This window comes from Tauraco erythrolophus, chromosome 21 (genome assembly GCF_009769465.1).
Source record: "Tauraco erythrolophus isolate bTauEry1 chromosome 21, bTauEry1.pri, whole genome shotgun sequence".
NCBI lineage: Eukaryota > Metazoa > Chordata > Aves > Musophagiformes > Musophagidae > Tauraco > Tauraco erythrolophus.
Window position 1 is genome coordinate 8,117,661 of NC_141485.1, and position 25,761 is coordinate 8,143,421.

General features: G+C 41.5%; 2 protein-coding genes across 2 annotated transcripts in view; both read right to left on the bottom strand.

Moving 5' to 3' along the window:
* Positions 1-197: 197 nt before the first annotated feature.
* LOC104375995 (ribosome maturation protein SBDS-like) lies at positions 198-3,209 on the bottom strand. Its single transcript, XM_086624890.1, is given in 9 exon segments — positions 198-326; positions 948-991; positions 994-1,111; positions 1,683-1,754; positions 1,756-1,802; positions 1,805-1,840; positions 1,843-1,882; positions 2,587-2,716; positions 2,908-3,209. Coding segments are annotated over 9 exon segments (918 nt in total).
* Positions 3,210-6,129: 2,920 nt separating this feature from the next.
* Positions 6,130-25,761, bottom strand: part of ANKFY1 (ankyrin repeat and FYVE domain containing 1) — a 30,752-nt gene continuing 11,120 nt past the window's right edge. Inside the window, 23 exon segments of the mRNA XM_086624509.1 lie at positions 6,130-7,687; positions 8,313-8,402; positions 8,899-8,976; positions 8,979-9,044; positions 9,257-9,381; positions 9,698-9,788; positions 10,049-10,120; positions 10,123-10,195; positions 10,620-10,796; positions 11,848-11,928; positions 11,930-12,049; positions 13,267-13,423; positions 13,767-13,885; positions 15,092-15,260; positions 16,203-16,356; positions 17,574-17,672; positions 18,620-18,836; positions 19,246-19,343; positions 19,772-19,971; positions 20,709-20,777; positions 21,553-21,757; positions 23,762-23,927; positions 24,855-25,004. Of these exon segments, the coding sequence (XP_086480635.1) occupies positions 7,557-7,687; positions 8,313-8,402; positions 8,899-8,976; positions 8,979-9,044; positions 9,257-9,381; positions 9,698-9,788; positions 10,049-10,120; positions 10,123-10,195; positions 10,620-10,796; positions 11,848-11,928; positions 11,930-12,049; positions 13,267-13,423; positions 13,767-13,885; positions 15,092-15,260; positions 16,203-16,356; positions 17,574-17,672; positions 18,620-18,836; positions 19,246-19,343; positions 19,772-19,971; positions 20,709-20,777; positions 21,553-21,757; positions 23,762-23,927; positions 24,855-25,004 (2,907 nt within the window). The 3' untranslated portion in view covers positions 6,130-7,556.

The following is a 25,761-nucleotide window of genomic DNA, read 5'->3' on the forward strand; positions in this document are numbered from 1 at the left end:
AAAACGTGTAGCAATAGACCCAAACACGCTCCCAGTGCTTGCCTGGAAGCTGTCAGCTTATTTCAAATGCCAAGACGAGTCCATCACTACCCAGATATGCACCTTCAGAAAAATAAGCAGGCCCAACAGAAGAGTAGCTAGCAATAGTCGTTTCATGGGATGTTTGTCAAAGCAAAACTGCTGCAGGGACATTTGCTTTATTCAAGCTTTTCACCTCCCTCCTCCACGTCTTTCAGACCAAGCACTTCCAGCGTTCCTTTCCCTTGTGTCTCACCCCGGATCAGCTCATCAATCTCTCTGAAGCAGCCGGGGACAATAAGGCCCACCTGAAATGTTACATACTTCAGCAGTCAAGCAATACTATTTAATTTTCATCAGCCTCTTTAAAGGTCTAACATCAATTTCCATTAAAAAAAAAAATTGTTTAGTCACTAAGGAGGATTTTGCAGAGTTGGTAAGTGATTTCTATCAAGTAATCTTTCCACAGAAGTTCTGCAGTTCCATTTATCCATGCTGGACATGTCTTTTGAGAGCTGGAATTGCTAGATCTGCATCTGTTATCAGAAAGACTCTTACTAATAACAAGTTTTGCTTTACCACAGTCTATTATTTAAAAAATAATTAACCACTATCAAATATAGGCCTGACCCACCAAATAAATGAGTAATGTTCCATATATGCAGAGAAACTTATAAATGTTGTAGGATCATCACTGCTAAGAGAAATTACACTGCGCTTCTCCTCAGCTTGAAGCAGCAATTTCTGTATAATAAAGGCTACTTTCAAGCTTACACCACTAGGACTGTGTGAAATTAAACCCTACAAACTACACCTCTGACGGACTTGCAGTTTATCTAAACAACTTCCATATATTAATTCATCTTCGAGTAAAACTTACAGGTAGAGTCAAATCAAGTTTGAAACCCAAGGGTTGCTTTACTGCTTACAATTTCCAGCTGTTCGTGGAAGTCCTCATTTTCAACAACTTTATCAGTGGCTTGAGCTTCTCTTTCAGTTTCTTCCCCTCCTTTGCTGGAAGAATAAATTGCAGCCTCATGTGAGCACGTTCAATTTGCATGGTCTCCAATAACTGTCTGATCACTTCCAGGGCCTGTAGAGACATTAAGAGGGAAGAGCAATTACACACCTGCTTAAAAACACCACAGATCAAAACCTCAAGTCCTTTGCATTGGCTTCTGATGCATTTCTCAGCACTGGTCACTGCCACTCTGCTGCAGAGCGCTTGCTATTACGCTGTTTTGATAGATTAACAAGAAAAGGCAGAGTTCTTGCTGTTCGTCATCACTGCAAATACTAAAAAACCCGTCTGAAACCATGTTCAATAGCAGTTACACTGCAGAACAACAGAAACCCATGCGGCTCAGATGCAAAGCCTGATTCACTCGCTCAAAATAAATGACAACTTTTATTTCTGTTCCAGGCATATCACTGCAGCTACTTTAACTAGTTTGTTTCTTTCTCCCTTCCCTGAATTGTTAGACAATAAGCTGCACGAGTTTCGGAAGCTGCCCGTATCCAGCATCCAACTGCCAGGCAGCTGAGGAATCACTCCGTGAGCTTTGGAGCGCAGGGCTTGGCTCATCCCTCTGTGGCTGCTCACGGAGAAATGACGCCCGAAGAGAACATTTCTGAGCAGAAGCTGATTTTGCAAGAAAACTAACCTGCTGCTTCGTGCTCTTGTGTGGTTTGACAGAGTAGTGAATGTCCTTCATGGCTCCTTCTATAAGGATTTTATAAGTATGGCTTTTTTGTTTCAGGATTCACAAATTTGTCAGCCACATAGTCGTGATGTCTCTAAACATCTGCTCCAGCTGTGTGGTTGTTCTTTGTCTGATACCTGGAGCTCCCCTTCAGACAAAATCTGTACAGTAAAATAAAGAAATCAGTTAATAAACATCACAGATTTGACTAAAAGAGTGAAAACTCTAGTAACTTTGTTAAATTTAACAATTGCTTGAACACTTTGATGTGCGGTGCCTAAAAAGAATAACCATATTAATAATGTCTGTCATTACTATGCAGACAGCATGGAAAGAGTTCGGACAAAAAGCCCACCACGAAAACACTAACCAACGAACAGAGAAGCACAGATTTACTTGAATTCTCATCACTCACAACAAGTCCACAGTTCATATCCTACCACAAAAGACTAAGAAATTAGATCTGTTCTTAACAATCGATTGAACTGCCCAAAGAGAGCAACCCTTCTCTTCCTTTTCCTGTATCCTTAGTGATATGCTTTAGGCTAGAAACTCTTTGGTGCTGGCTAACCTTTTCCCTGTGTCCGTAGGCATCAGTGCATAGAAGCTGCACGTTATACACGGAGCTTATAAACACTCAGAGCTGTTTTCAGCCAGATGAATATATAAAATTTCAGACTAGACAGAGTTACCACTCCTTTCTGCCCATTACTTAACGAATAAACAGCCGTTTCGCCTACAGCACCACTGCGTTCTACAAAAACCTTTCTGTAACAAACTGACTTACCGCATCTGCGTGACCCGTAGGTAAAACATCCAGAAAGCCTTCTCCAAGGTTTTACAAAGTAAAGGGTGTGAAACCCACCATCTCACAGATTTCTGTTTGGTCATCTGTCCCAAACAATGGAACGAGATCTTCCTTCTTTGCCACCTGTCCTTTGGAAACGTTGACAAACACCGTGTGTGTCTGCAGGACCTCATCGAGATCCTTCTCCCTAGGGACTGGAAAGCTTGTGAAGCCAGCAGCGTAAGAAAGAGCACACAAACTTTTAGCGAGGAGAAACAACTCCTGCCGCCCAGGGCTGAATCAGCAGCGCCTGGAAACTTCAATCACTGAAATGTCACTCCCCGGGGAAGGCCGGGAGCACTGCCCGGCGTCCCGGGGCGCTGCCACAGCGGGCCCCACGCGGGCCTCCCCTCCTCTTCCTCGGCTCCAGCCGGGCGATCGCGAAGCGCCTGCGGCCGCACCGGCGAGGCGGAGGCGGCTGCTGGGGGAAGATGGACGCGGCGGCGGCCGCCCCGCCCCTGTAGCCCCGGGAAAAGCGTCCGGAGGGAAACGGGGGAGTCGGCGGCCGGATGGGGCTGCGGCGGTGAGGAGCGGGACCGGAGAGGGGTCGGTCCGGGAGCTGGTCCGTGCGACGGCCGCGGAGATAACCGGGGCGGCGGGGATATTGTAACCGTGAGGAGCGGGGGGGCAGAGGAGTTCATCTTGCCCTAGGGATGAGTCAAAGCAAACAGGGGACTCCCTCAGTGACCTGGAGCATCCCAAAATTATCTTGTTTCCACTCCAATTCAAAAGCTCAGCTGGATTCTCCCATGGCAGAAAAGGGTGGGAAGAAAATAGTGATAATTACACAGGGGCCAAGTCACCACAGACGCTGCTCTAATCAAGCTCACCGTTAATCAGTACTTTAGTAAGTTTACTAATAACAGACTAAGGCACCACACTCACCAGGATGTTTTGGTGGTTTTTGCTCCTGTTCCTGAAGCACAGCCGCAGCAGTTACGGTGTCCTGCCAGTCCACAGCTGGACACACAAATCGTTTGAGTCAGCTCCTCTGAGCCAAGAACTGATTCATCCTGTGAACTAGCTCTGGCCTGTAGGAAGTTGGGATTGTTTCCTAATTATTATCTGTAAGTCAAGGATAAGGCATTCAAGATGACTATAAGGTCTGGTGTTCTAATTTATACCATATCAGCCAGAAGAACAGTTGTAGCAGTTCCACAACATCAAAATGAACACCTGGAATAATCTCAGGACAAAGAATAAAGTTGTCACGCCCAATGGAATGTTATATCCCTAGTTTGGCTTGTGAAGGACAGCTTGCAGAGGGGCAGCTGTCTTTACAGGAGATACTTTAACAAGGTTTCCACCTCACGATGCGTTATCTAGTTCTGCATTTATTACAAGTAGAATCATTACACAACAGAGTAATGCATATTGAAAAATACATTTTTACAATGACTCCAGACAAACATTGCAGATAAAATGCCATTGTTCTAAGACTTCCTTTTCTATTTCATGGAGGGTAGTAGAAGGTTCAGAGTTATTTTTGTCACTCATACAAGCTTTGACTTTTCTAGATGAGTTTGCTGCAGTACCCAACTCTGCTGGTTACAGGAAAAAGAGGACTTGCCTGTTAACATCTGATCTACAGCAAAAAAAAAAAAAAATCCAGCCTTGGCCTCCCATATTGTTACATGTTAATTTAAGCACTATGCAAGAAGTTGTACAAGCTGCTGATCTCCAGCACTGGAAGTCATTAAGGCATCTGTCAGCTTTTAGCCAGCAACTTGCTGTGCTCGTTAGTACCTTCAACACTAACGTTCTCACTCCACTTAGTGGTGTGAAACAGTGACTACACCTTTTCCACACAAACTAAAACTGAAGCCAGACCACATTTTGTGCTTGTGTTAGAGTGCTGGATGACAGCAATCAAAAGGAATCCAGTCTCCAAACAAAAAGCTACAGTATGAACCACCACAGACTTCCCATGCAGCCAGCCCTGCGGAAGTGCCTGAAGCCTGGTTTGCCAGCATCGCTTCCCAGGAACAGAAGTTTGTTTTCCATACACCCTTTTGTTCGATGCTGGGCAGACTTGAGTCCCAAGTTAATACATACAACTTAAAGACAGCAGGGGTCAGAGGGGTGGGGTTTTTGGTCACAACTGTTATATGCTACAAAAAGGAAGAGCAGTTGGAGTTAAGAAATGCGTTGACCATTACTACATTACCAAGTGCCTCCTTTCACATTTGTACCCTGCAGTGGAGCATTGCCAGCAAAACTCTCCCCCAAAAAACGTCAGAGGTCTGAGTGTTCAGACCAAGACTAGGCAGAGTGCATAAAGGATCGGGCCCCACCAGGTACTTGGTGGGGTCAGCCTCTTTAGTTGAAGAGCTAGGAGAGAACTAACTTGGGTTTTGGTTTGAATTGTGAGCTTTTCCTCTAACTCTGGCAGAAAGCTATTTAGAGTTGGCTGGAAGGAAACTAGATCAAAGGCACTTTAAAATTTCCAAATTCGCTGAATTTAGGTGCTTTAAATTTAATGGACACTTCAGGCTGTACAGCAGTTTATCAATAACCTCTCCTTTCAGACTTCAGTGAGAAAGCTGGGACAGTATTGGCTCTAAAAAGCAAACTAGGAGCATTACGTATGTCTTCCTAGATCTTTCCCATAGTTTTGGGTAGTTATAATTAAATTCTACTTTTAATTTAAAAGAGCAACTAGCCAGCCTTAAGGTTGCCATTCGGGTAAGGTGAGTTTTCACAAGATTCACATTTTTCATTTTTAAAAAGTTGTTTATTCTGTTAGAACTGAGCTCCCTGTTCCCTGCCCCTTCCATCAGAGAAGTCACTGCAAGTGATGTTTAAATGCGTTAGCAATTACATGTTGTGCAGTTTTACCAATTAAGTTGAAGTCCATAGGCTGTGGCCTTGAAAGAACACCCCTCTACCATGATCTTTCAGTATTCTGAGCACACCAATCCACAGCACTGCAGCTCCAAACCAAGAAGGAAGTCAACGTGTTATCATGGGATACTGCAGTCAAGACCTCCACCGTTGTTATCTTTCACTGCCAGAGAATTGCAACTAGTGATATTCTGAAACATCAGAAAGCAATGAACTAGAAGTCCAGTGTTCTCCATCTATTGCACTCAAAAACCCAAGCTGCAGCTTGCAGTTAAATGCTTCACACACCATTATTTTCCACCTCCTTCACCTAGGAGCCTAAAAGGCAATAATACAGATCATGCTGGAAATGCACATTTGTATTAGTAACTGTGTTAGAGACCAGTTGTGTTACCCAGGGCATTCTGCTGGAACATGGCAGCAGCAGACATTGAACAACGAGGCAAATTTGTATTGCCATCCATTATTGTTCTCTAGTGTTCCAAGGGTGAGATTCAGTTATAATACACGCATATTGGAAGATCAAAGTGCAGATCAAGCGAGACTTGATGTGAAATTTATCGTGCAAATGTCAGCAGTTACACCCTCTCCCATCCTTTTGTACAAGTTTCAGAAAAACCTCAAGCAAGTCTCCCATAAAAGCAACAGTCTAATTTATCATCTCATCTACTCTAAGACTGAAGTCACTATTCCAAACAGGGCAACATGTCACCATCTTGTCCATTGAGATAACAGTCATTAAACAAATGCACATAACTCATGGAGAGAGATGAGGAATGCTGACTTGAGTCTTAACTAGGTTCATCTTGGAATGAAGACAGCCTTAACATAGCATGTAGTTCTGCTTAATTACAAATGTTTTCCTGACTGAGGCCTTTTCCCACCAAACCATAACCTTGTCTATCAGCAAAGTACGTTCCTGTTTACCTAGACGTTGTGGTGTTGGGTTTTCACAGATTCAGCATGTTTAAGCAAGCACTATCAGCCTCGATTAAAATACTGCAGCTTCATCCAAACACCTGGCACTGCACTGCCAGTCCAGAATCCTTCCTTCAAGGCCAGAGGCTTATTGTTAATAGGAAGCCTCCAAATACACTCCCACTCACCAGTAATCCTGCTGAAACTGGAGTCAAATTTATGTCTAGACATGCAGCACCTTCTACACTGGTAGGGTTTACTGACTCTCCTGCAGCAGTTATCCAGTGCCTGTAAACCAAAGGAAAGTGCTACTCTCCCTCACGGGATTCATAATGCACTTCAGCATTTATTGCTGTATTGCAAGTTAAACTACTCAACCAGTTTTAGTGTTTCTCCATTTAGCACATGCTTAGGCCTTTCAGCACACTTTTACACAGGTTTCATGACTTGGAAATGAATGGGAAGGACTAGCAATGTAAATATGAAAGTGCAAAGTAGACTTTGACAGCTCTAGCAGGTATGAGCAAGAGTATTTACTGGCTAAAACAATCTTGCACTTCTCTTGAACATGCTAAAGCTAATGAGACATTTACCGAGGAGGTATCGAGATGTGGATCTGCAATTCTGACTGCTTTGCATCAGATGTGGTAAAGCTTTCTGTTGTAAGGCCACAATTCTTCAGCTATGCTTAGAACTACCCCCAATTTTGAAGAGTTTCTTGAAACAAACAGTGGTTGCAACAGCTCAGTCTAGCTTCACAAGAAGTCTTCTCTAGAGAAAAGGAACATTTATCTTTAGGACAAAGCAAAGAAAGATACCTGGTTACCCTGGAACTTAATGCCATCTCTACTAAGCAGCCTGAAAGCCACAGGACTTACGAGTTGCTCAGTGCAAAGCACCACGTGAAGGACAGACCTGTTTTATGTCAATTCCAACATCAGCTTAACAATTTTAGCTTCCATACCCCACCGCAACTAGAAGAGGGTCTAAATTCTTTCGTCACTTGGTTTCAACGATCCACTCGAATTCCTAGTGAAGCCTATCACAGCTCAATACATTTACAGTCATACAAAGTCATTTATACCAGAATGTATCTTAACAGGGTCCTTAATTAGTTCAGTCTGTTGCAGAAGACATGTATAGGCCTCCTCTTCCTATCCAGAGGGCTTGTAAGCAGAGCTGCTGTCAGGAGCACTGACTGGAAATCCCTTTACTTCCACAGCATACTAGGAGACTCCTCCCAGAGTCAGGACATCAAAGCAGATGTTGCAAACTCGAACTGGCTTGTTCAGATCAAATTTTATGATAGGAATCTCCTTTGTTGAGCACTTATGGCAGAGCAGGCGTCCACAGTGGGCTGTTGGTAGAAGAGGGATGGGAGAAAGTGATTTCATTCATAGTGAACACCAGGGTTTTACTGTTTGATATTCTCTATCAATGATAGTATCACTAAAGTACAGTAGCAATTGAGACACTGCATTTTTCTTGTAATCTTCTGATACCTCTCATGTTAAGAGAAAAAGTTCAACATCCATCTAACCCAGCATACTTTGTATAAGTTCAGGCCAGTTAAGAACAGGTAATTCGTGTCTGCAAAGCAGTAACTCATATCACAATTTTCAGTCATTTCCACATTACAAACAGCACCCCTGACCAAAGCTGGCAGTAGCTCCTAAATCTGTCACCCATTTCAGAGCAAGTCAGCATCTAAATCCTCTACTTCACTACTGGAACTTTGATGTTATTTCCTCATTTCCAACAAATCCAGGATACCAAGTGCACAAATTGCTTAAGATAGAATTTTAGTCAGACCACAAGTTACTGATCTAACAACCAGGCTAGGGTTGAACGTTTCAGCTGGATTACTGGTTACACACCCATGTTAACATGGAGGTTTTCTAAGCCACCAGAAGGAACAAGCCTAGCTACATTTGGAAGAGGAATCCATTTCCTTGTAAGCACAGCAATATGTGTCATATTACCAGTGATGCTTCTTGTCGTGACTCCAAATTTGGCAGTGCATTCGTAGCAGTTGGAGCCATCACACCAGGGAGGTTCTTTTGTCAGCATATCTGTTAGAGGCAAAAGCATAAAGGCAAAATGGACTCAGACACCTCTTGAGCACATGCTAACAATAAAGAGGCTTTTTCCAGTTTCGATTGGCATCCAGTGTAACTGACTGAGCTACTCTTGCAGCAGCTGCAGTCTTGTCAACAACATATAGTTGCTTTCATCAACATCACATTGGCCACAGTGATTATACAGCACAAGATACAAAGCAGTATCCAGGTTTTAAGCTACATTAGACTACAACATTAGCCTGGAGACTCCACGTCTATCCTTCCAGAAAAAGCAGTATTTAAGTCTGACAGGTCTGCACTGGGCAACTCTCCATCTGATCATGAGCAAAATTAGTATTTCTACCCCCCACTTAAAGTAGCAGAAGATTCAGAAGTTCAGTCCCTCTGGAATCACTGTCAAAGTCAGCTGTCCAGAGTTCTTCCTCCACCAAGATCTCTCAGAAGCATAAGCCAAAACCACTTTGCAACTGCAGCAAGGAGTACTTACCCAGCAGTCTAAAGAGAAGCTGTTTTGTAGCTACTTGGTAGTTGAAAATATTGACTCCTTGATTATTGTTAACTCCAGACGAGCTCCAGCTCTCACTATTGCACGACCACAAGTTGCATTTCCCTTCATGTAAGCCAATAGGAGCACTGAAAAATAAAAGCCAGACACTTCCCTGCTAACAAGTGGGAGGTCTCATGTTATAATCAGTCTAGAGTAGCATCTTTAGTTCTTTAAGTTTGTGTAAAGTCCACATCTTATTATATTTAACATACTAATGCCAATTATTCCAGCTTTAAAAGCGACATATTAATATGACTGGAGTGACTTTCAAGTTTAATAGCTGTTGAATCTCACCTACCTGTGTTTCCTTCAGCATCAGGTTTGTCTAGAGGGTATTCTGGCATACACTCCAAGAAGAGGTCACAGATAGCTGCCGCATTATCTTTCCCATATTGTCCCAAAATATGCATTGGTGACTGGCCTCTGGGGAAAAAAAAGAGTTTGTTATTCTGATCAAAGTCTGCTCATCCAGCTCTCCTTGTTTTCAAGTTAGGTCCAGCATAGTTTAAGTCTGAACCAATGTAACTCTGCACATCACATAACTGCCTACTTTAACTTCCTTTTTCGGTATACATAATTCCTACACAATCTAGACACAGCATGCTATGCCCACTTCACCATAAAATTAGTGTACAAGTACAATAATCCAAGTCAAATCTTTATTTTTTTTCTAGTCATACCAGCACACATTTTAAAATACATTGTGGTTCTTTTAGTCTGTTAAGACTCTCCTAATTACCTAATATTAAACGCTTCTGCATCTACATTGCACTCTGTGAGGAGGACCCGGATATTGTTCAGACGGCCATGCATCACTGCCAAGTGAAGAGCTGAAAAGTAAAAGAGAAGTTTCAAGAATCTGAAGTAGTTAATGTCAGCAATAATTAAAGCCTGATAAAATTACGCATATCCCTTCCACTTCCCCCACCTTCCCTCTCCAAAACTCCTTCCACCAATTTGATTTCTTGGACTTCCATTCTTTTCGACCTTTGAAGAATGAGCACATTCAGTGGGCTATCTCTACCACTAGAAGATATCATCAACAGACCTACTCAGTGTCCACATCTACTTGTAGAACTCCAGAATTTACCATTATTTCCATTTTCATCTACAGCTGCAAAGTCTACTCCGTTCTCCAGAAGAACGGAACAAATTGTGGGCAATCTTGCTGGGCTGCTAAGTGCAGAGCAGTCTGACGATGCTTGGTCAGTTCATTCCAGCTGGGCCCTGCAAGCAGCTGTGAAGATGCAGAAGGAATATGTTCAAAGATGTTTCCAGGCTATTACCAACAGTATTTCTGTGAATGAAGTACGCAAGACTCCGCTGTACAACACACCTCTAAGCCTCCAGCATATATAAAACACTACCACTACTGAGCTGCTGCAATGTGTGTTTGTTGTTCAGATCTGCAGAAGTACGGAAGTAAGCTTCTTCCTTCAGAACAAGTCACGCATCTAGCGATTGCTGCAATTCAGACATGGCTCACACAAAGACTACTGATGCAGCTCAGCTAACAGCACAAGCTAAGGAACTTAAAGCAGTCCGAGTTCTGCTTCAGAAAAAGTGGTGTCACCTTCAGCTGACTTCTCCAGCCTACAGGCAACACACATGAAGGCAAAATGTGCGTGTAAGTGGAGGAACAAGGACTCTCCAGTACATACCAGATTACGCACAATGATTTCTGAGCCAGCTTGTACAGCCAGATGGAGAGGCGTTAGTTTGGAAGCATCCTGGACCCGAGAGTTCACATTAGCCTGTACGCTTATGAGGAACAGCACACTCTCAATGTCCGAGTTCTGAACAGCTACATGTAGGAAATTCCGACCTTTATTATCAACCTGTGGCACAAAAGGCACATGAAATGAAATCTATATTTCATGCAAAACAGCAGATTGTTATGTAGTAGGACATATTTTCGAAGACATACTTGCTCCCTCTGCTTGAGGTGAATTGTAGAGCCTTGTTCCTTTCACTGCTTGACATTAGAGACTTGAGAGATGTGACTATCAAATAAACTGAACTGAGAAGTTACCAGCTGCAACTGCTCATTCTGGTCTGCTTCAGACTACTTTATAACCTTGTCAATTCTTGACCATGCACTGGAGAGTACTATGACAGATAAAAGGTTAACAGCTGTTGCAGTAAGTCCTGAGCAGCAGTTAATGATAAACTCAGTCAGATCAAATGAACTTGAGTCAATCTGGCAGATAACACCAGAGGAGGAAGCCACATGCCATCCTGCCACACCAATGCAAGGTGTATTCATTTTCTAGCTTAATATCAAGTGCGTGTTGTTGTTCACCTTTGCCCCAAAGCTGATGTTGAAGCGTATTTAGAACCAGCTGTATTGTGATGTATCTAAAACGTGGTTACAAGAGCTCACTAAGCACTCACTTCACTAGTAATTGTGAAGGGTAGGAAAAATCCTGAACAGCTGCCTGAAGTATCACACCAGAAGTCTGAAGATACAGCTGGAGGTTTTATAGCTCAGCAGTGCAGCATAACATCCATTACTCAGTTATTTCAGGTCAGGGTTTCCGTTCTGGATAGCTTTAGGAAAGCTAGGCAATAGATTGTTTTTGTACTAGTCCAGCATAAGGCAAGAGTAGAGTTAGAACTTTCTCCTTATATATACATAGGCCTGTTCCTCAATTTGGTACTGACAAGATGAGATAAGGGTTGATGAAACACTAACCTTGATGCTCTGCTTATGCATAGCACATACACACCTACAGATTCCTAACAAATCCTGCTACAGAAAACTGGCATCTGGCAAATGTTATTGCATGTAAAGCCACAAAAGGATAAAGCAGAATTTGCTTACGGAACACTGCACTAGTTTGTGGTAACAGGTAAGACAACCAGCATGCTTTGAACGCGCCAGCTTACCTGCTCAGCAGCTCCTGGCTCCCTCTTCAAAATTGCTTCAGCTGCTTTGTTATTTTTATACGTCATAGCACATGCAAAGGGGGGTCATTCCTTGCCTGTCACGAACATTTAGCTTAATGTCTGGATGTGAAATCATAAGCTGAATGATAACATTATGCTGGTTGCTAATCGCAACATGGATTGGAGTTCTTCCTTCTGCATCCTAGAAGGAAACCAGGACGTTTGTTATGAAAATTCAGTAATACACAGATCCTTCCCCAACTCTGAAAGGTGGAGGAAGCTTAATAGTTTAGCTCTGTGACATACCAGCTGCCTTCAGCTGGGACACCAAAACAGCTGCAGTGGCAGCTGAAACTCACAGCCTAAGTGAAGAAAGTTGGTATTTGTTCTCTCCAAATACGCTGACCTCAGTCCTGTGCTATACAGCCACTTCAGCACCCTCAGAGTAACATTTCCTATATAGTCAGACATGTTGGGGGCAGAGATGAGCATTCAAGACCATAGCCAAGCATTCCATGAGAATGTTTTCAAACTAATATTAGTTGTTAATGTTTTATAGTATTAACAATTTGTAGAATTCATTTTTATCTGAAGCAATGACACACAGACTACAGTACACAAACATGAAGTATCATTTCCATAGATTCAGCACTGCAGGTATTTCCCTAGTTTGACTCTCAGGCACTAGTGTCAAGTTTTCTGGAGGCTAAATACTTGAAGTTCCCTCATTGAAAAATATTACAGCATCAAGCATGTTGTTATGCAACTAGTATGTTGAAGTCTAGCAAATTCAAATAAGGTGTTTAATCACTTGTCTGTATCAAGCAGCAGTTTAAAGCCATGGCTGCTTTGTGACTGTGTGTTCTGTCATTCATTTTGATGCCATTTTCAGTAGCATCAGGACCCAGAAATGTTATGTGTTCATTTCTTCTGTTGCTATTTGTCACACTTCTGTTTAAGGATTACTGTGTGATCAAAAGTGAAGCGTAGCTCATAGTTACACACTTCCCAAACATACTAACAAAGTAGAGAATTCTGGAGTTTTACACTACAGCTGATCTAATGATTAATTGCAGCAGAATACAGCCCTGCTCCTGCCCTTAATTCACACAAGGGACAGAAGGGTTGAATTCCAATCATTCCACTAGAAAACTAATACTGCAAGAAGCTTCCTGTATCATCATTTTCCTTCAGTAGCTTCCTGAATTGAACGATCCTATGGGCACACAAGTATTGATCTGGTAACAAGGGACAGCAAAGAAAGGAGAACTGCAGCCATAATAGAGCATTGGCTCAGCCATAATAGGAGGATTTTTTTTTCCTGTCAAGCAAATACACAGCTGAGACAGAATTTTGTTTTCACTACATTAGAGGCAAAGAATCAACTTCAAAGAAACTGTGCACAATGTCTCTACATACCTGAGCATTGACATTGGCACGAAACTCCAAAAGGCACTGGATCACCTCTTCTAATCCCCAGCAGGCTGCCAAGTGTAGTGGTGTCTGTCCATCATGAGCTTCCTCTTCTCCTTCTCCATTTGGGCCTGGCTTTCTGGGACTATTCACATCACAACCACTAAAACAAACAGTACAGTCAGTTTAATATGTTTAATCCAGATTTAAACAGTTCCAAACAAGGGTCAGAAAAAGTTTACAAGCACTGATCCAGCAACTGCTGACACATTCTATAGAAGCACAAGTTCCCAGTTTTAGTTTGACTCCTGTCATCAAGAACATGATGCTAATATAGATAACAGAACGTGCCTTCAAGATTAGTCAGACCTCTAAGTGCCATCCACCCACCAAAGTCTAACAAAGCACATACCTGTTACTGGCTCAAAAGAGCATTCAATTAATTTAAGTCAGGACAATATGTAAATGCATATTAAAAAGGCTTGTATTTTAGAAAGGGATCTGACCTGCGAATAAGAAAGCACGCTATTTGTTCACTGTTTTCATCAATAGCTCTATGAAGAAGAGTTTGTAAGCAGCCACTTGGTCCTGAACCCCAACAGGTTGAATCGCAGCCATGCCTAACCTGGAAGAAGCACAATGAGGCAGTGAAGTTTTTATGTTTCCAGCAGGCTCCTACTACTTTATATGGTCCTTGACTAAGGCTTCCGAAACATTACCTCTTAGAGGTAGAATGTGAGATGCCTTCTCTATTCTTCCGACAGTCACTGAATTTCAGGAAGCTACTTTAATGTCTTCTAGACCCATATTTTATTGGTCTAATATGTAATACTTAATTGGGTAGTGTTTACTAACAATTCAGATATTCAGCCACATACTCTGAGCAGGTCTTAAGCCAGTTTGGGTACCAGTTACCTGACTTTTAGCAATGACAAGCACCGAAAGCAAGTCAAGTAGCAGCAGCAGACATTGCCTTTGAAGGTCTGGCCTATTTACTTGCATTCCCGTACAGTCAGCTAAACAGAGATTGTTTTTTCCGGAACTATTTCTAATATTTTTATTCCTCTACTACAGAACTACTTACTCAAGCAATGTGCCACTTCAGTAAGACTTGTTCCACTCCACTTTGCAAACTATTTACAAGGTTTATACACAAGTAGTTTTAATGTTGACTCCGTAATGTTGTTCTTATCCAATATCAGCACAAATCGTTAAGTACAGCTACACGATGTGTTTCTCAGCTCATCAGCAGTGCTTTTAAAGAGTTGTCTCTAACCAGCAATACCTGGATACCAGAGACAAAGCTTTCAAGCAATTTCCTTATGAAGGAGATGTAAGGAGGTCTACTTACATCTCCTAAGAGGTCTCCTGCTGGATCACCTATGCCTGAAAGTAAATAGTCTTAAAAGTAAATATAAGCCTTTACAGGTCTTCTTGATGGACCTTCAAGATGCAATAGAAGCCAGCACATACTCTAAAACATACATTCGGGTGTTCAGTTTTGTTCAGGAAGCTGATCATCACACAAGTCTGGCATGCTGCAGACTAATGTTTTCAGCAGATCCTTATTCTTTCCAGAATCAGGAAACCAGATAGCATATTGTAGACTTCTATTAGAATGGCTGCAAGATATTGGCTATTCAGACTACAGAGTTTATAAAAGATTTCTGAAGAAAAAGGAACTTCTGGTGAAGAAAAACCTCTAGGAGTTACATAGTGGTATAGGACTACTCTGTTCTTTTCATGCATCACATTTTGTTTTGCTGATGAGCCCTCTGTGCTAGCAAGATGCACAAAATTAAGACTAAATTAAGCCAACTGACAGTCTTACCAGAGTTGATGCAATATCTTCCAGGTTATTTTCTAAGGCAAGCCATAAAGGAGGATTTCCTTTCTCATCTGGCACAGACATGTCTGCTCCCCTGGTACAAATAGCGTCAACCACGAGAGGGAGCTGGTTTTTTATAGCTAGCTGTAAGGCAGTCTCTCCATCCTGTGTTCTGTAATAGGTACAGTTTGAAGTGTGTTACTACTGCTTTGTAAACCTAGGCCTCGTGTTACAGTAGTTTATTGGCAAAGCCAAGAATTATCTCATGTATGTATTTTTTCTGTGGTAAGACAGTATCTCTACAGCCAAGCAAATGCACCATGTTAGCTTTTCATCACAGCTGTTAGTTTAACTTTCTTTCCCCCCACTTTAGTAGCAAGTGACTGATTTCTAAAGTTTGAAAACTTTAAGAACTTTTGTTCTTAGCTCAGACACACTGTCACTTCCTTAAGTACAGCCATAATTCGAACAGGGTTCCTCCAGAGCAAGCCTACTGCCACAGAAGCAAACCAGCTTTGTCTGCACTGTGGTAACACTTCAAGCAACAGTTAGAAATGCCAACTGTTACAAACTGAAGTTAGAACAGCACTATTAGGCAGTTTGTACCCATGACATTCATTATGGTACAGCTTGCCAAATTTCAAAGGCAGCCTGTCTGTCACGTAAGCCAATAAATGTTTTGTTCAGTCTAACATCAACTTGTCTGGGAGATACTCAGGAGGTAAGTACTATTGGAATCTTGTTGCTGGAGCTATATTTAATTAGTTTAGATAGTAGAAAACATGCAGCTCCAACAAGCTGGCAAATAGATGAGACTATGGAAGTTCAGTACAGTGTCTCTAGGACTTGAGAGTCTGATACAGATGATTCAGTTCCACTTAGAATTAAGTGGCACCTCCCTCTGCAACCTCAAGAGGAGGTACTGACCAATAGAGCTATATACAGGTCCAAGTTCATACATGTAATCCCTCAGCCATAACTAGTGCCATAAAAAGCAAACACACAACTATGCAGATCATGATTTGAAACCAACTTCAAGCTGTTACATAGAGGTAGTCATCACTACCCACTCCTAAATACTTCTCCAGTTGTGTTGTACCAGTGAAGATCTTACCTGACATTTATATCTGCCTGATGTTCCAGCAAAAAGAGTGCACTCTTACTGTCTTGTCTCTGTATTGCCATATGCAGAAGAGTCTGTCCGTCTGACATTGTGTCATTGATGGACGCCCCAGATCCAAGCAACTGAGCTGCTATTGTATGCATACCTGAAGAGTTAAAGCTCATTAGATTTTACCTTCAGTTCTATAAAAGGGACACAATGGAGATTAAAAGCTGCAAGATTTATTAATTTTCAGTAATTACAGTAAGAGATGCACTGAATCAATGCCAGAGCCTATTAAAATTTACATACATGCGCTAAACCAACTCATGACTCTACCCACTTTGAATATTCCTTTACAGACTTATTGAATATTGATTCCTGAGTCCTTGTGGTCCTGCTTAAAGACACAAGATATAGTTTGGTATATAGCAGAGCTTTCCCATAAGTTCTGCCAACCTAAATGTAGTTGAGCCCGCCTTAACCATACTTAGCCTAATCCTTCATATCACCTCAGGCTTTTCTCCAACAAACATTAACTTCATCTGTTCCCTGTTTGGCTTAGTTCCTTCCTCTATATCAGAAGTAGATAAGGGCAATGGTAGAGAGAAAGCTACGTTTTAGTTTCCTTTTATTGGAAAGTAAAGTGAAAAGCCTGGAGAGTAAAGATGTCATATATGGATGACACCTAAACTCCCGTGCAGAGCAACACTACTAAGCACTCTGCCTCATCTCTTAAGTCCAGAGTATGAGTAGTCATCCCCCTTACAGCTGCTGTTTCCAGCTCAGTAGGATCATACTTCGACTGATTCAGTAGCGACCACATCATCTCTTTGTTTTGATGATGTCCTGATACTGTTGAAATGTTGCTTGGCTGCAAATAAAAACATCTAGTTTCCCCCAAGGTATTCCTCTCCACACTTCAGACAAGAAAGCACCTTCCGAATCAGTGTTTCAAGCTCCATTTTCCTTAACGGCTACTTAAAGTAGCTCACCTTCCCTTTGTAAAGGTCAGCAGTACAGTATAAGCCAGCATCTAGAACAGAGTTAACCATGAACAGATAGTATGATCATCCAATACTAGAACTACCAGGGAGCTCACAGTGGAACGATTCCACAGAACTGCAAGTGCAGTTGTGGGCAAGAGTCTCCAGGCTATCTGCTAGTGAACAAGAGAAGCTGTAGGGCTAGAAATCTATCAGTAAGTCAGATGTGAACATTCAGTTTCAGAAGCTGAAAATGATCTAAAGCTTCCCTTGAGGGTTTCTTGCTAGCAGCACAAGCCAGGACATGAGCACACACCTGCTGTTTTATCTTAAAAATCTTACCACATCATAGCTTCCATATCTTTGTAAATTCTCATCTTGTTCTGAAGGCACATACCTGTCCAAAGAGCCAATCCCAGCACAGTCTGGTCTCTCGAGTCCTTTAGACTAAAGTCAGGAATAATTTGCAAGTTGTTGGTAGCATGAAGAGCATTAGCTAGAAAAAAGTGTAAGGAATTAGAGCATTCTTGTACTTGACCTGCAGTTGCACACTGAAAGCTGCAGGAGTAGTGATGTCGCACTTTGAAGCAGGCTGTTCCTTTAGCAGTCAGTTTGAAAGGTCTGAGTAAGATACCTTCAGTTTCCCAAACACAGTACTGCTTAGGATTCAGGTAGTATTGCCACTACTGCATAATACTTATACTAAAAACAGTCAAGTTTCTAGCCAAAAGGCTTGACTTCCCCCCTTTCTACCTCCATTTCCAAGTACAGTGGCCTATACAGAGCTCTGAAGAGTGAAAAGTGGAGACTATACTGCAAGATGGCAGCAGCATCCCTCTTTCTCAGCTCTCTGCAAGACAATATTCTTCCCAATTCACCTAAATCCCATGTAAGGTAGGAGGAAAAGCAGGCCTTGCTGCAGCTGTCAAAATCCCTTCCTGCTGCTAGAAAGAAGCTGAACTAGTAGCACTCAAAATGTCAGCTGCTGGTATTTCAGCACTCAAGTCTCAACTCTACTACAATTCCAGCATTATTCTGTACAAAATCCTTACTGAAAGAGCTGGAGGCAGAAGCCTCACCACAGAACCTGTATCCATATTTGATTTCTAGCATTTACCTGAACCAAATGCTTTGACAAGGAGAGAAAAGGATCTCAGTTGTGCAGCTAGAATACAACCCGGGGCTAAGTGTTGAAGCCCATTATCTCCAGTGGATAATTTAGAAAAATTTTAGAAAAATTTATGGGCAAATTAATTTTCCAGTCTTAATAAGCAGATGATTTGAGTTTAAGACTATGTTAAGTCAGTCTTACTAATTGCTCTACTTAAACAGTGTTTGAAGGAAGATATGCTTTATCCATAGTTTGTCAAAACACATTTTAGATGCCATCTTGACACACCAATCCACTACAGCATCCATACAGTCTGAAGCAAGAAAACTCACCTTTTTGTTCCAGGATGACTGACACCACATCTGGGTGATTGTAAGCAATAGCCATGTGAAGGGGAGTTTGCAGGTAAACATTCTCTGCTGTTGATGTATCCTTGTGACCAAGCACTGCTTCTGCTGTCTGGATGTTTGGATTGGCTCCTTGTTGCAGAAGTTCTGCTGTCAGGTTTGCCAGCCCATGCCTACAGGCTGTATGCAGTGGTGTTTCTCCCTTTAATAAACAGAATACTAGTTTAATAGCTTGAGACATGAAACCCAGAAGAGAAGCAGCTTTTAAACTACTATGCCCACAAGAATTGGTGTGAAGAACGTATATCTTAGTAGTTGAAGCTCCTCAGGACTTTCAAACTACATGAGTTAGTCTATATTAAGAACTTTATTACAATAGGCACTGAGGGAAGTGTTAAAAGCACGTTAACAACTGGTGATGCTGCACGAACAGTGCCACGAGAACACAACTGTTGTCTAATCACTAGTAAATATCCGAAAATATGCAAAAAGCTCAGCAGGTGTTCCAACTTGCTTTAAGCTATGGTTAGCAACAAGCGATGTCTGCTGTCTTATTTCTGAAGAGAAACAAGGAAACTTTCAGACTGTAGTCTGCAAGTTTCTGCTTTTACCCATTTGTTTTGGTGGTTGACTTTTGCTCCATGAGTTGCTAGGAAGAGAGAAGCTGCCTCATTTCCTGCACCAGCTGCCCTCTGAAGCAAGCAGTTTCCTAAAGAAAAACCATGAACACTGTTAGAATGCTATTCCAACCACACTTTGATACTAAGTGTGCTAGCACTTTCCCCACTATCTTACAACATTAAAATTTTTGAAGCCCACAAGGAATATTCTACCTATTAGTTGTCCCATTGCAGTGCTGGACTGTTGTGTGCACTACCATTTGGCAATTACACATTCTGAAACTGTAAAGAGGATGTTAGGACCCGGCAAGGAGTCCAGATTTCCTGTCACTTCCTGCAAGTCAAGCTCAGCTTGGGACCTGTCAGTGTTCCAGCGCTGGGTAAAGCTACTGCCACCCACCATTCAGTATGCAGCAAATGCTGTTGAAACCTCATTCAGCTCCTCAGAGTGCAGCTAGCATTAAGCAATTAACTTACAAGCCTTCCACTTCCACAGAAATACAAACCTCTGTTTTACCTGTTACTGTGTCTGGAGCATCTGTATTGCTGCCTCGTTGGATTAACCGTGCTGCAAAACTGTTCTCATCAAATGAGGTTCCATTTACAACAGGGGCATCCTCAAAAGGGTTCACAGACTGATCAGACGATACAGTGATGTACTGAACTGCAAGCCACAGAGCTGTGCTTCCTTCATGATCCTTCAGCTCCAAGTCTAGTCTAAAAATAAGAGTTAATGTTCCCCAGTTTATACCTTAAAAAGTGGTCCCCAACACAGCTTAAGTTTCAAGTGTCTCAACAGCTGTACTAGCTTATCTAATACCTCACTGACAACTTTGGCTTGCCAAGAAGCCTACTGCAGCTCCAGTTACTTCAGACAATTTGCGAATACTCTGAAACAAGCAAGACACCTTCTAGTGACTACCAGATTTAAGCTCATTGCTCTTAGGAGAGGCACAGCCCTGGCAGATTTGGGCTCTCACTAAATGTAACCAAGAAGCAAATCCTCTTGTATTTGAGTAAGCTATGTACCAGAACTGCAAATTCAACTACAAAGAAACTGAGTCAAGTGAAGTATTCTGCTTCATCACTCAGTAGTCACCTGTATTAGCTTTAAGCAGAACCCAAGTTTAACTCAAGAATGTAGTCAGGCATTTGGAGAGTCTTATTACTTTTTAACTCTATTACAAATGAAGTTATTGCTACATTATTTCACCTAGTCCTCTTTGAGAGCCAGAGATGCATTTTTTTCCATATTGTAAAGTAGTAGCAACTTACTTGGCTTCTGAGGTTGTTCTGGCATCTTAAGTTATGCCAAGCTTTTACACCTTTGCATCCCAAGTCCATTGCTAGCCTTATTACAAGGCAAAAAGCCACAGAAGAATTGTTAAACCAGTTTCTGTATCTTCACTGTACGAATGTAAAACACACTGGAGGTTACCTAAAGTAAGACTTACTGTTTGCACTGGAGAAGCTGACTGAACACGGGTTCATTCCTGACCACAACTGACACATGTAAGGGCGTCCTGCAATTGGAGGAAGGTACAGTTATGTCAGTAATAAGCAAGATGCTTAAGATTTTGTCCATGGTCACCAACATGCCCCTACAAATTTATGGGGTTAACTTTTGTGCCCTTCTGAAAGCAGAGACAAAAACATCTTGAAAGAAAGAGCAATCAACCCTTTCAGTGGACATGATTTCAATTAATTTAGTAGAAAACAACTCTATACTAACGTAAGAGCTAACCTTCAAAGAAAAGGCACAAGAGCTTGACCTATCAGAACTGAGCAGCTGATACACTCTAAGTCTTCTACATCATTTTATGCACTTGTCTGTCTGCCAGCCCAAACTAACCTGTAAAGCAGTTTGCAGGTCCTCCACTGCAGATAAACACACTGCAGATACTGGCTCTTTCAGATAATTTCAGTTTCACTGACAGCTTCAAAGGAAGTACCTTTCAGGAACACTGTTTGTCATCTTAGCTCACTTGCTTTACCATTCAGTGATTCCACAAAGTCAAAGTGATTGTGTGCTATGTGTTCCAACACAATCAACTCAGCCCAGCTTTTGACAGCTGGGCTAAGCTTAATTAGTCATGACTAATGACTAGGGTACCATTCAGCTTTCTGCTCTGAGTGCTACCCACAGATCTCAAAACAGATTAATGAATTCACCTTTCCTGCTGCCAGTATTATCTGTGCTTTGCTGACAGACCTGAGCAAGTTCTTAGCAGGCTGTATCTAATCACCGCAGTATTATCTGTTAAACTGGTAGCAGACTTTACTTCACCCAGTATTTACCTTCCTCTGATGTCTTGCATATTTGGATTGGCTCCTGCCTGTAAGAGGGACTCTGCTATTTTTGCCATCTCTGCCATGACATCTGGCAAATGCTTCTTGGGGCTGTACGATGCCACAAGGTGCAGAGGAGTCTCCTGGTCTCCCAGTGTAGCAGCATTCACACGGGCACCATTTTTAATGAGAAAGTTTGCAGCAAATTTATCTCCTTTTGTGAAAAAAAATAAGGTTATTTATGGATACACTGGAATCCTATACACTTTATGCAAGTCCAGAGATTGCCCTCTACACCATACAATCATTCCAATGCAAGTGTCCGCTCTTAGAATACCTTAGCAAAGGTAACTTCCAAGAACACTTCACTGCAAAGTCAGGATTACAATATTTCATAACAACCCTTTGGAAAGTGTTCTGCTCAGAGGTTACATGTGACAAGTTCACTCACTAGTTTATTTGTTGTGATGATACTGAGTTTGCTAGTTTTTGAACAAAAGGTACTATTCCAGAGCATCAGTCAAAAGTGTGTAGCTGAAGTTAGTCATCATCTGTTCAGTATTGCCACATAAACAAGCAATAACACAGCCTTTGCTCTTGAAAGTTTAGGCTCCATTATGTATGGGGTAAGGGCTTCAACAGTTAGGATCCACCATGCATGGCATTCCTAAGAACTCCCTCTAGAGAGCTTCTCAGAAGTCAGAACTTAGGCCCACTTCAGTACATGAAACTGTGGACTTGAAACACCAGGATGCAGACAATGCTACTTCCCCTTACTCCAAAGACTACTTTGAACAGGCAGATTCACAAGTTGCTTGTCCTGAATGCAAGACTGGAGAACAGAGACAACTGTTCACTTGTACAAACAATAGATTGCTGTATTATCTCTGCCAGTAGAAACCAAAATCCTGTTTTCTGACTTCCATATCAGACATTCCCCCACTCTCCAATGATCATAAGAAATAAGAATCATGTGGCAAGTTCAGACAATTTGCTTCAGCTCCATTTCCAGAACATGTGATTGTTAACAGTGATTAATTCAGTGAAGCTTTAGTTACTGAAAAGCAAGCATTCATTCTAGAGCTCTAGCTTAGCCTGCAAGCAGACATTAGAACCAGAGGACAAATGCTAGTATTAAGTATGAAAAGCAGCCTGCTGCAATCTCTCTAGTGCTTTATTGGGCTGCAGCCATCACAACACTGACCTATGCCTAGAAGGGCTCCTACTCCTGCTGCTGAAATTTCAGTCACAGGATCAGACATCAGCATTATCCTGTTTAGATACGTAGGAGATTCAAGGAATAAGTTGGGATCTGTATTTTGATCTGACAAAACTTAAACTACTTCCAAGAGTCCAAAAGAGTTTGCTGTTTAAAATAAACTAATGTTTTCAAATTGTAGCACTATAATACCCATAAGATCCAGTCACAGGTAAGGTTCCTGTTGTGCTTTGCTTTCTGGAACAGAGATGCCAAAGATATCTTTGCAGGTAACTCACAGTGTGAGGCGCTCACTACAGATTTTTACCAGACTTTGGCCATAGGCCAAGATGCTGCTGCTGCAGAATACTGTGGCCACAGCAACCAGGTCCTATTATGCTCCAGGTCTCATAAGATGCATTTTCCACTCTAAAGTGGAGAACAGCTCAAGATAATCATGTAGTTGTACTCAGACTCCACTCTGATAACTACACTACTATTCACAGGAGTTCTGAAGATATTCAGACTGGCATAGAAACACCTATACCTGCTCCTCATCTTCTTCCAGTCAGATTTTCTGTCCCTAAGACTGCCGTCCAGTAACAAGGACCCTTGCTGTTAACCATAATCACAAAGAAGCATATGCTGCATTCAACCTAGGTCTAGAAAAACCCTTCATCTTTTTTGTGACTAGACTGTCATGCTTGATTCAGTTAATTGTCAGAAAGACACTGTGTTGTCAGAATATTCTCAGCATCTCCCTACATTTCTTCCTTTAGCAGACAATACTAGATTGCTTCTGGATGTCATCTAGTATAGAAGTTTAGTTCACCAGCCAGCAGACTAGCTTTCAGATCCCAAATAAAAGTTTGTTTGGTTTTAAGTTTAAAAAAAGAAACAGGACAAAGTTCATTCTTGACTACAATTTTCTAACTGAAGTGTCAACTACAAAGTGACACAGGAATAGACTTTGGAATATATAACTGCATGTTAACAAGGCTTCATATCCTGTTTACTCACCTCTTTGGATGGCTTTATGTAATAGACTCCAGCCTCTCTTGTCTGCCCTATCTACGTCAGCCTTGTAGTTGACCAGTGTAGTTGCAATACTCTCCAGTCTTTGGGCAAGGGCTAGATCCAAAGCAAGATCTCCATTGTGATCCAATTCATTGAGCTTCCCAGGAAGCTACAACACAAATTCAGTCAACTGACATTACAGGTACCCTCACCAGCCCAACATAGTATTTCAGCAGCCTGTTCCAACTACCACAATGTTAGACCTTCAGCTCCAGTGCTAAATGCTAGTGTTGCATTTAGGTAAGTGCATCTTACACAGGAAAACAATCAGAAGACTATCATCACTGCATGCAAGTCTACCCAGAGGGCTGTTCAATGAAACAGGAACAGGAGTTCTGTTTGCAAGCCTTGTTTAACTCACAGGAAGCAAGACTAGTACACTCTTAAAAGATGCTGCCTATATAGGCATATTCAATACAGTACTAGGAAGAACTATTCAAAAATTCCTTTAAGATATCTCAAATCCCAATTGGATTAGCATCTGCAGGTGCTAAGTACTGCTACAGTTCCAGCTTCCAATTAGGATCTGAGGCATCTTAAAGGACTAATTGAATATTTCGTGATAAATAATACTCAAATAATTCTTTCTTCCCCCTTGTTGGGGCACAACTTCTTTGATAGTTGTTTAGAGTGTTCATCTGAACAGAACACACCTGTTACTTCAAACATTAACAGAAGAAGAAAGATATTTGTTCAAAGAAGCGATGCTTACTGAACTGCCAGGAAGCAGCAAAGTTGACTATCATACCATTCACCTATAAATATGCATAGCAATATCAAGTATTGGATTTTATTAGATACAATCTGTTGCATGCAAGATGTTTTCAGAAGTGATTCACAGTACTTAAGTGTGTCTTTAAGAAGCCTTCACTGCTAGACCTCCATTACATACACAGAAGTAGCTATGGCAATGATAAACATGTAAATAAGTGACAAATTAGTGACAAAAACAGTAATAAGGTTCAGGTTGGTAGTTAGAAACTAGTTATTTGAAACACCAAATTCTAGAAGACAGATCAAGTCAGTCTCACTATACCTGTGAATCCATTTCAATAAGATACAAAAAGACCACATCTTCTCTCTCAACTTTAATAGCTTTATGCAAAGGATATTCTGTCTTTGACTTGAACATTTTATACAGCAACTGAGCACTCATGCTACTGAAGTCTTCTTTACGCAAATCATCCTAGAAGCAACAAAAAAGAAAAGAGTAAGCAATACTGTTTTATTTACAAACAAGGCATTTGACAATGTCATTATGAAGTTCACAAACGAGGTCAGTTAAAAGCTTCATTTTGATAACATCAAAACAGGCAGAAACAATCCAGGACAGCCTTTTAAAACTAGGAAGAAACAACCAGGAAGTTTTACATCTTACATTTTAGTTTCAAGGTCAGTTAGTGAAATATTTCTTCCCTTTTGTCTACAGATATGGAAAACCAGCATTTTACCAGACATAATAGTAGATTAACAGCTAGTCTCTAAACTAATTCTCTATCTGGACTTAAATCACAGCTCAGAGTTTTCTGACAAAAAGGCCTACAACTATTGAAGACGGACAACTCCACGGAACTTGGAAAAACTCTGGATAAAAGTAAACAAACTTAGAGGCATAAAGATCTTGTGTTTGAACTAGTGCTCATTTGACTACAGAGAATCAACCTCATCTCCAGACAGACCGCAGCATCAAAAAGTTAGAAGCCAGAAGCAGGAGGAAGTTAAAGTGGCTGACCTGCAGGTTCAGATACAAGATTTTTTTTTTTTTAAATACTCACAGATCAAAGCACTCCCCTCTGCTTTGGCACTAACCAAACAAAGAAACATCCACATCTGGATGACACGTTTTAGATTTAGAATAATCTACATCCTCACACACTGGTCTGCTGTTGACAAGTCTTAATTTAAAGGCTAATCCATTAAACAATTAATCAAACTTTCCTCAA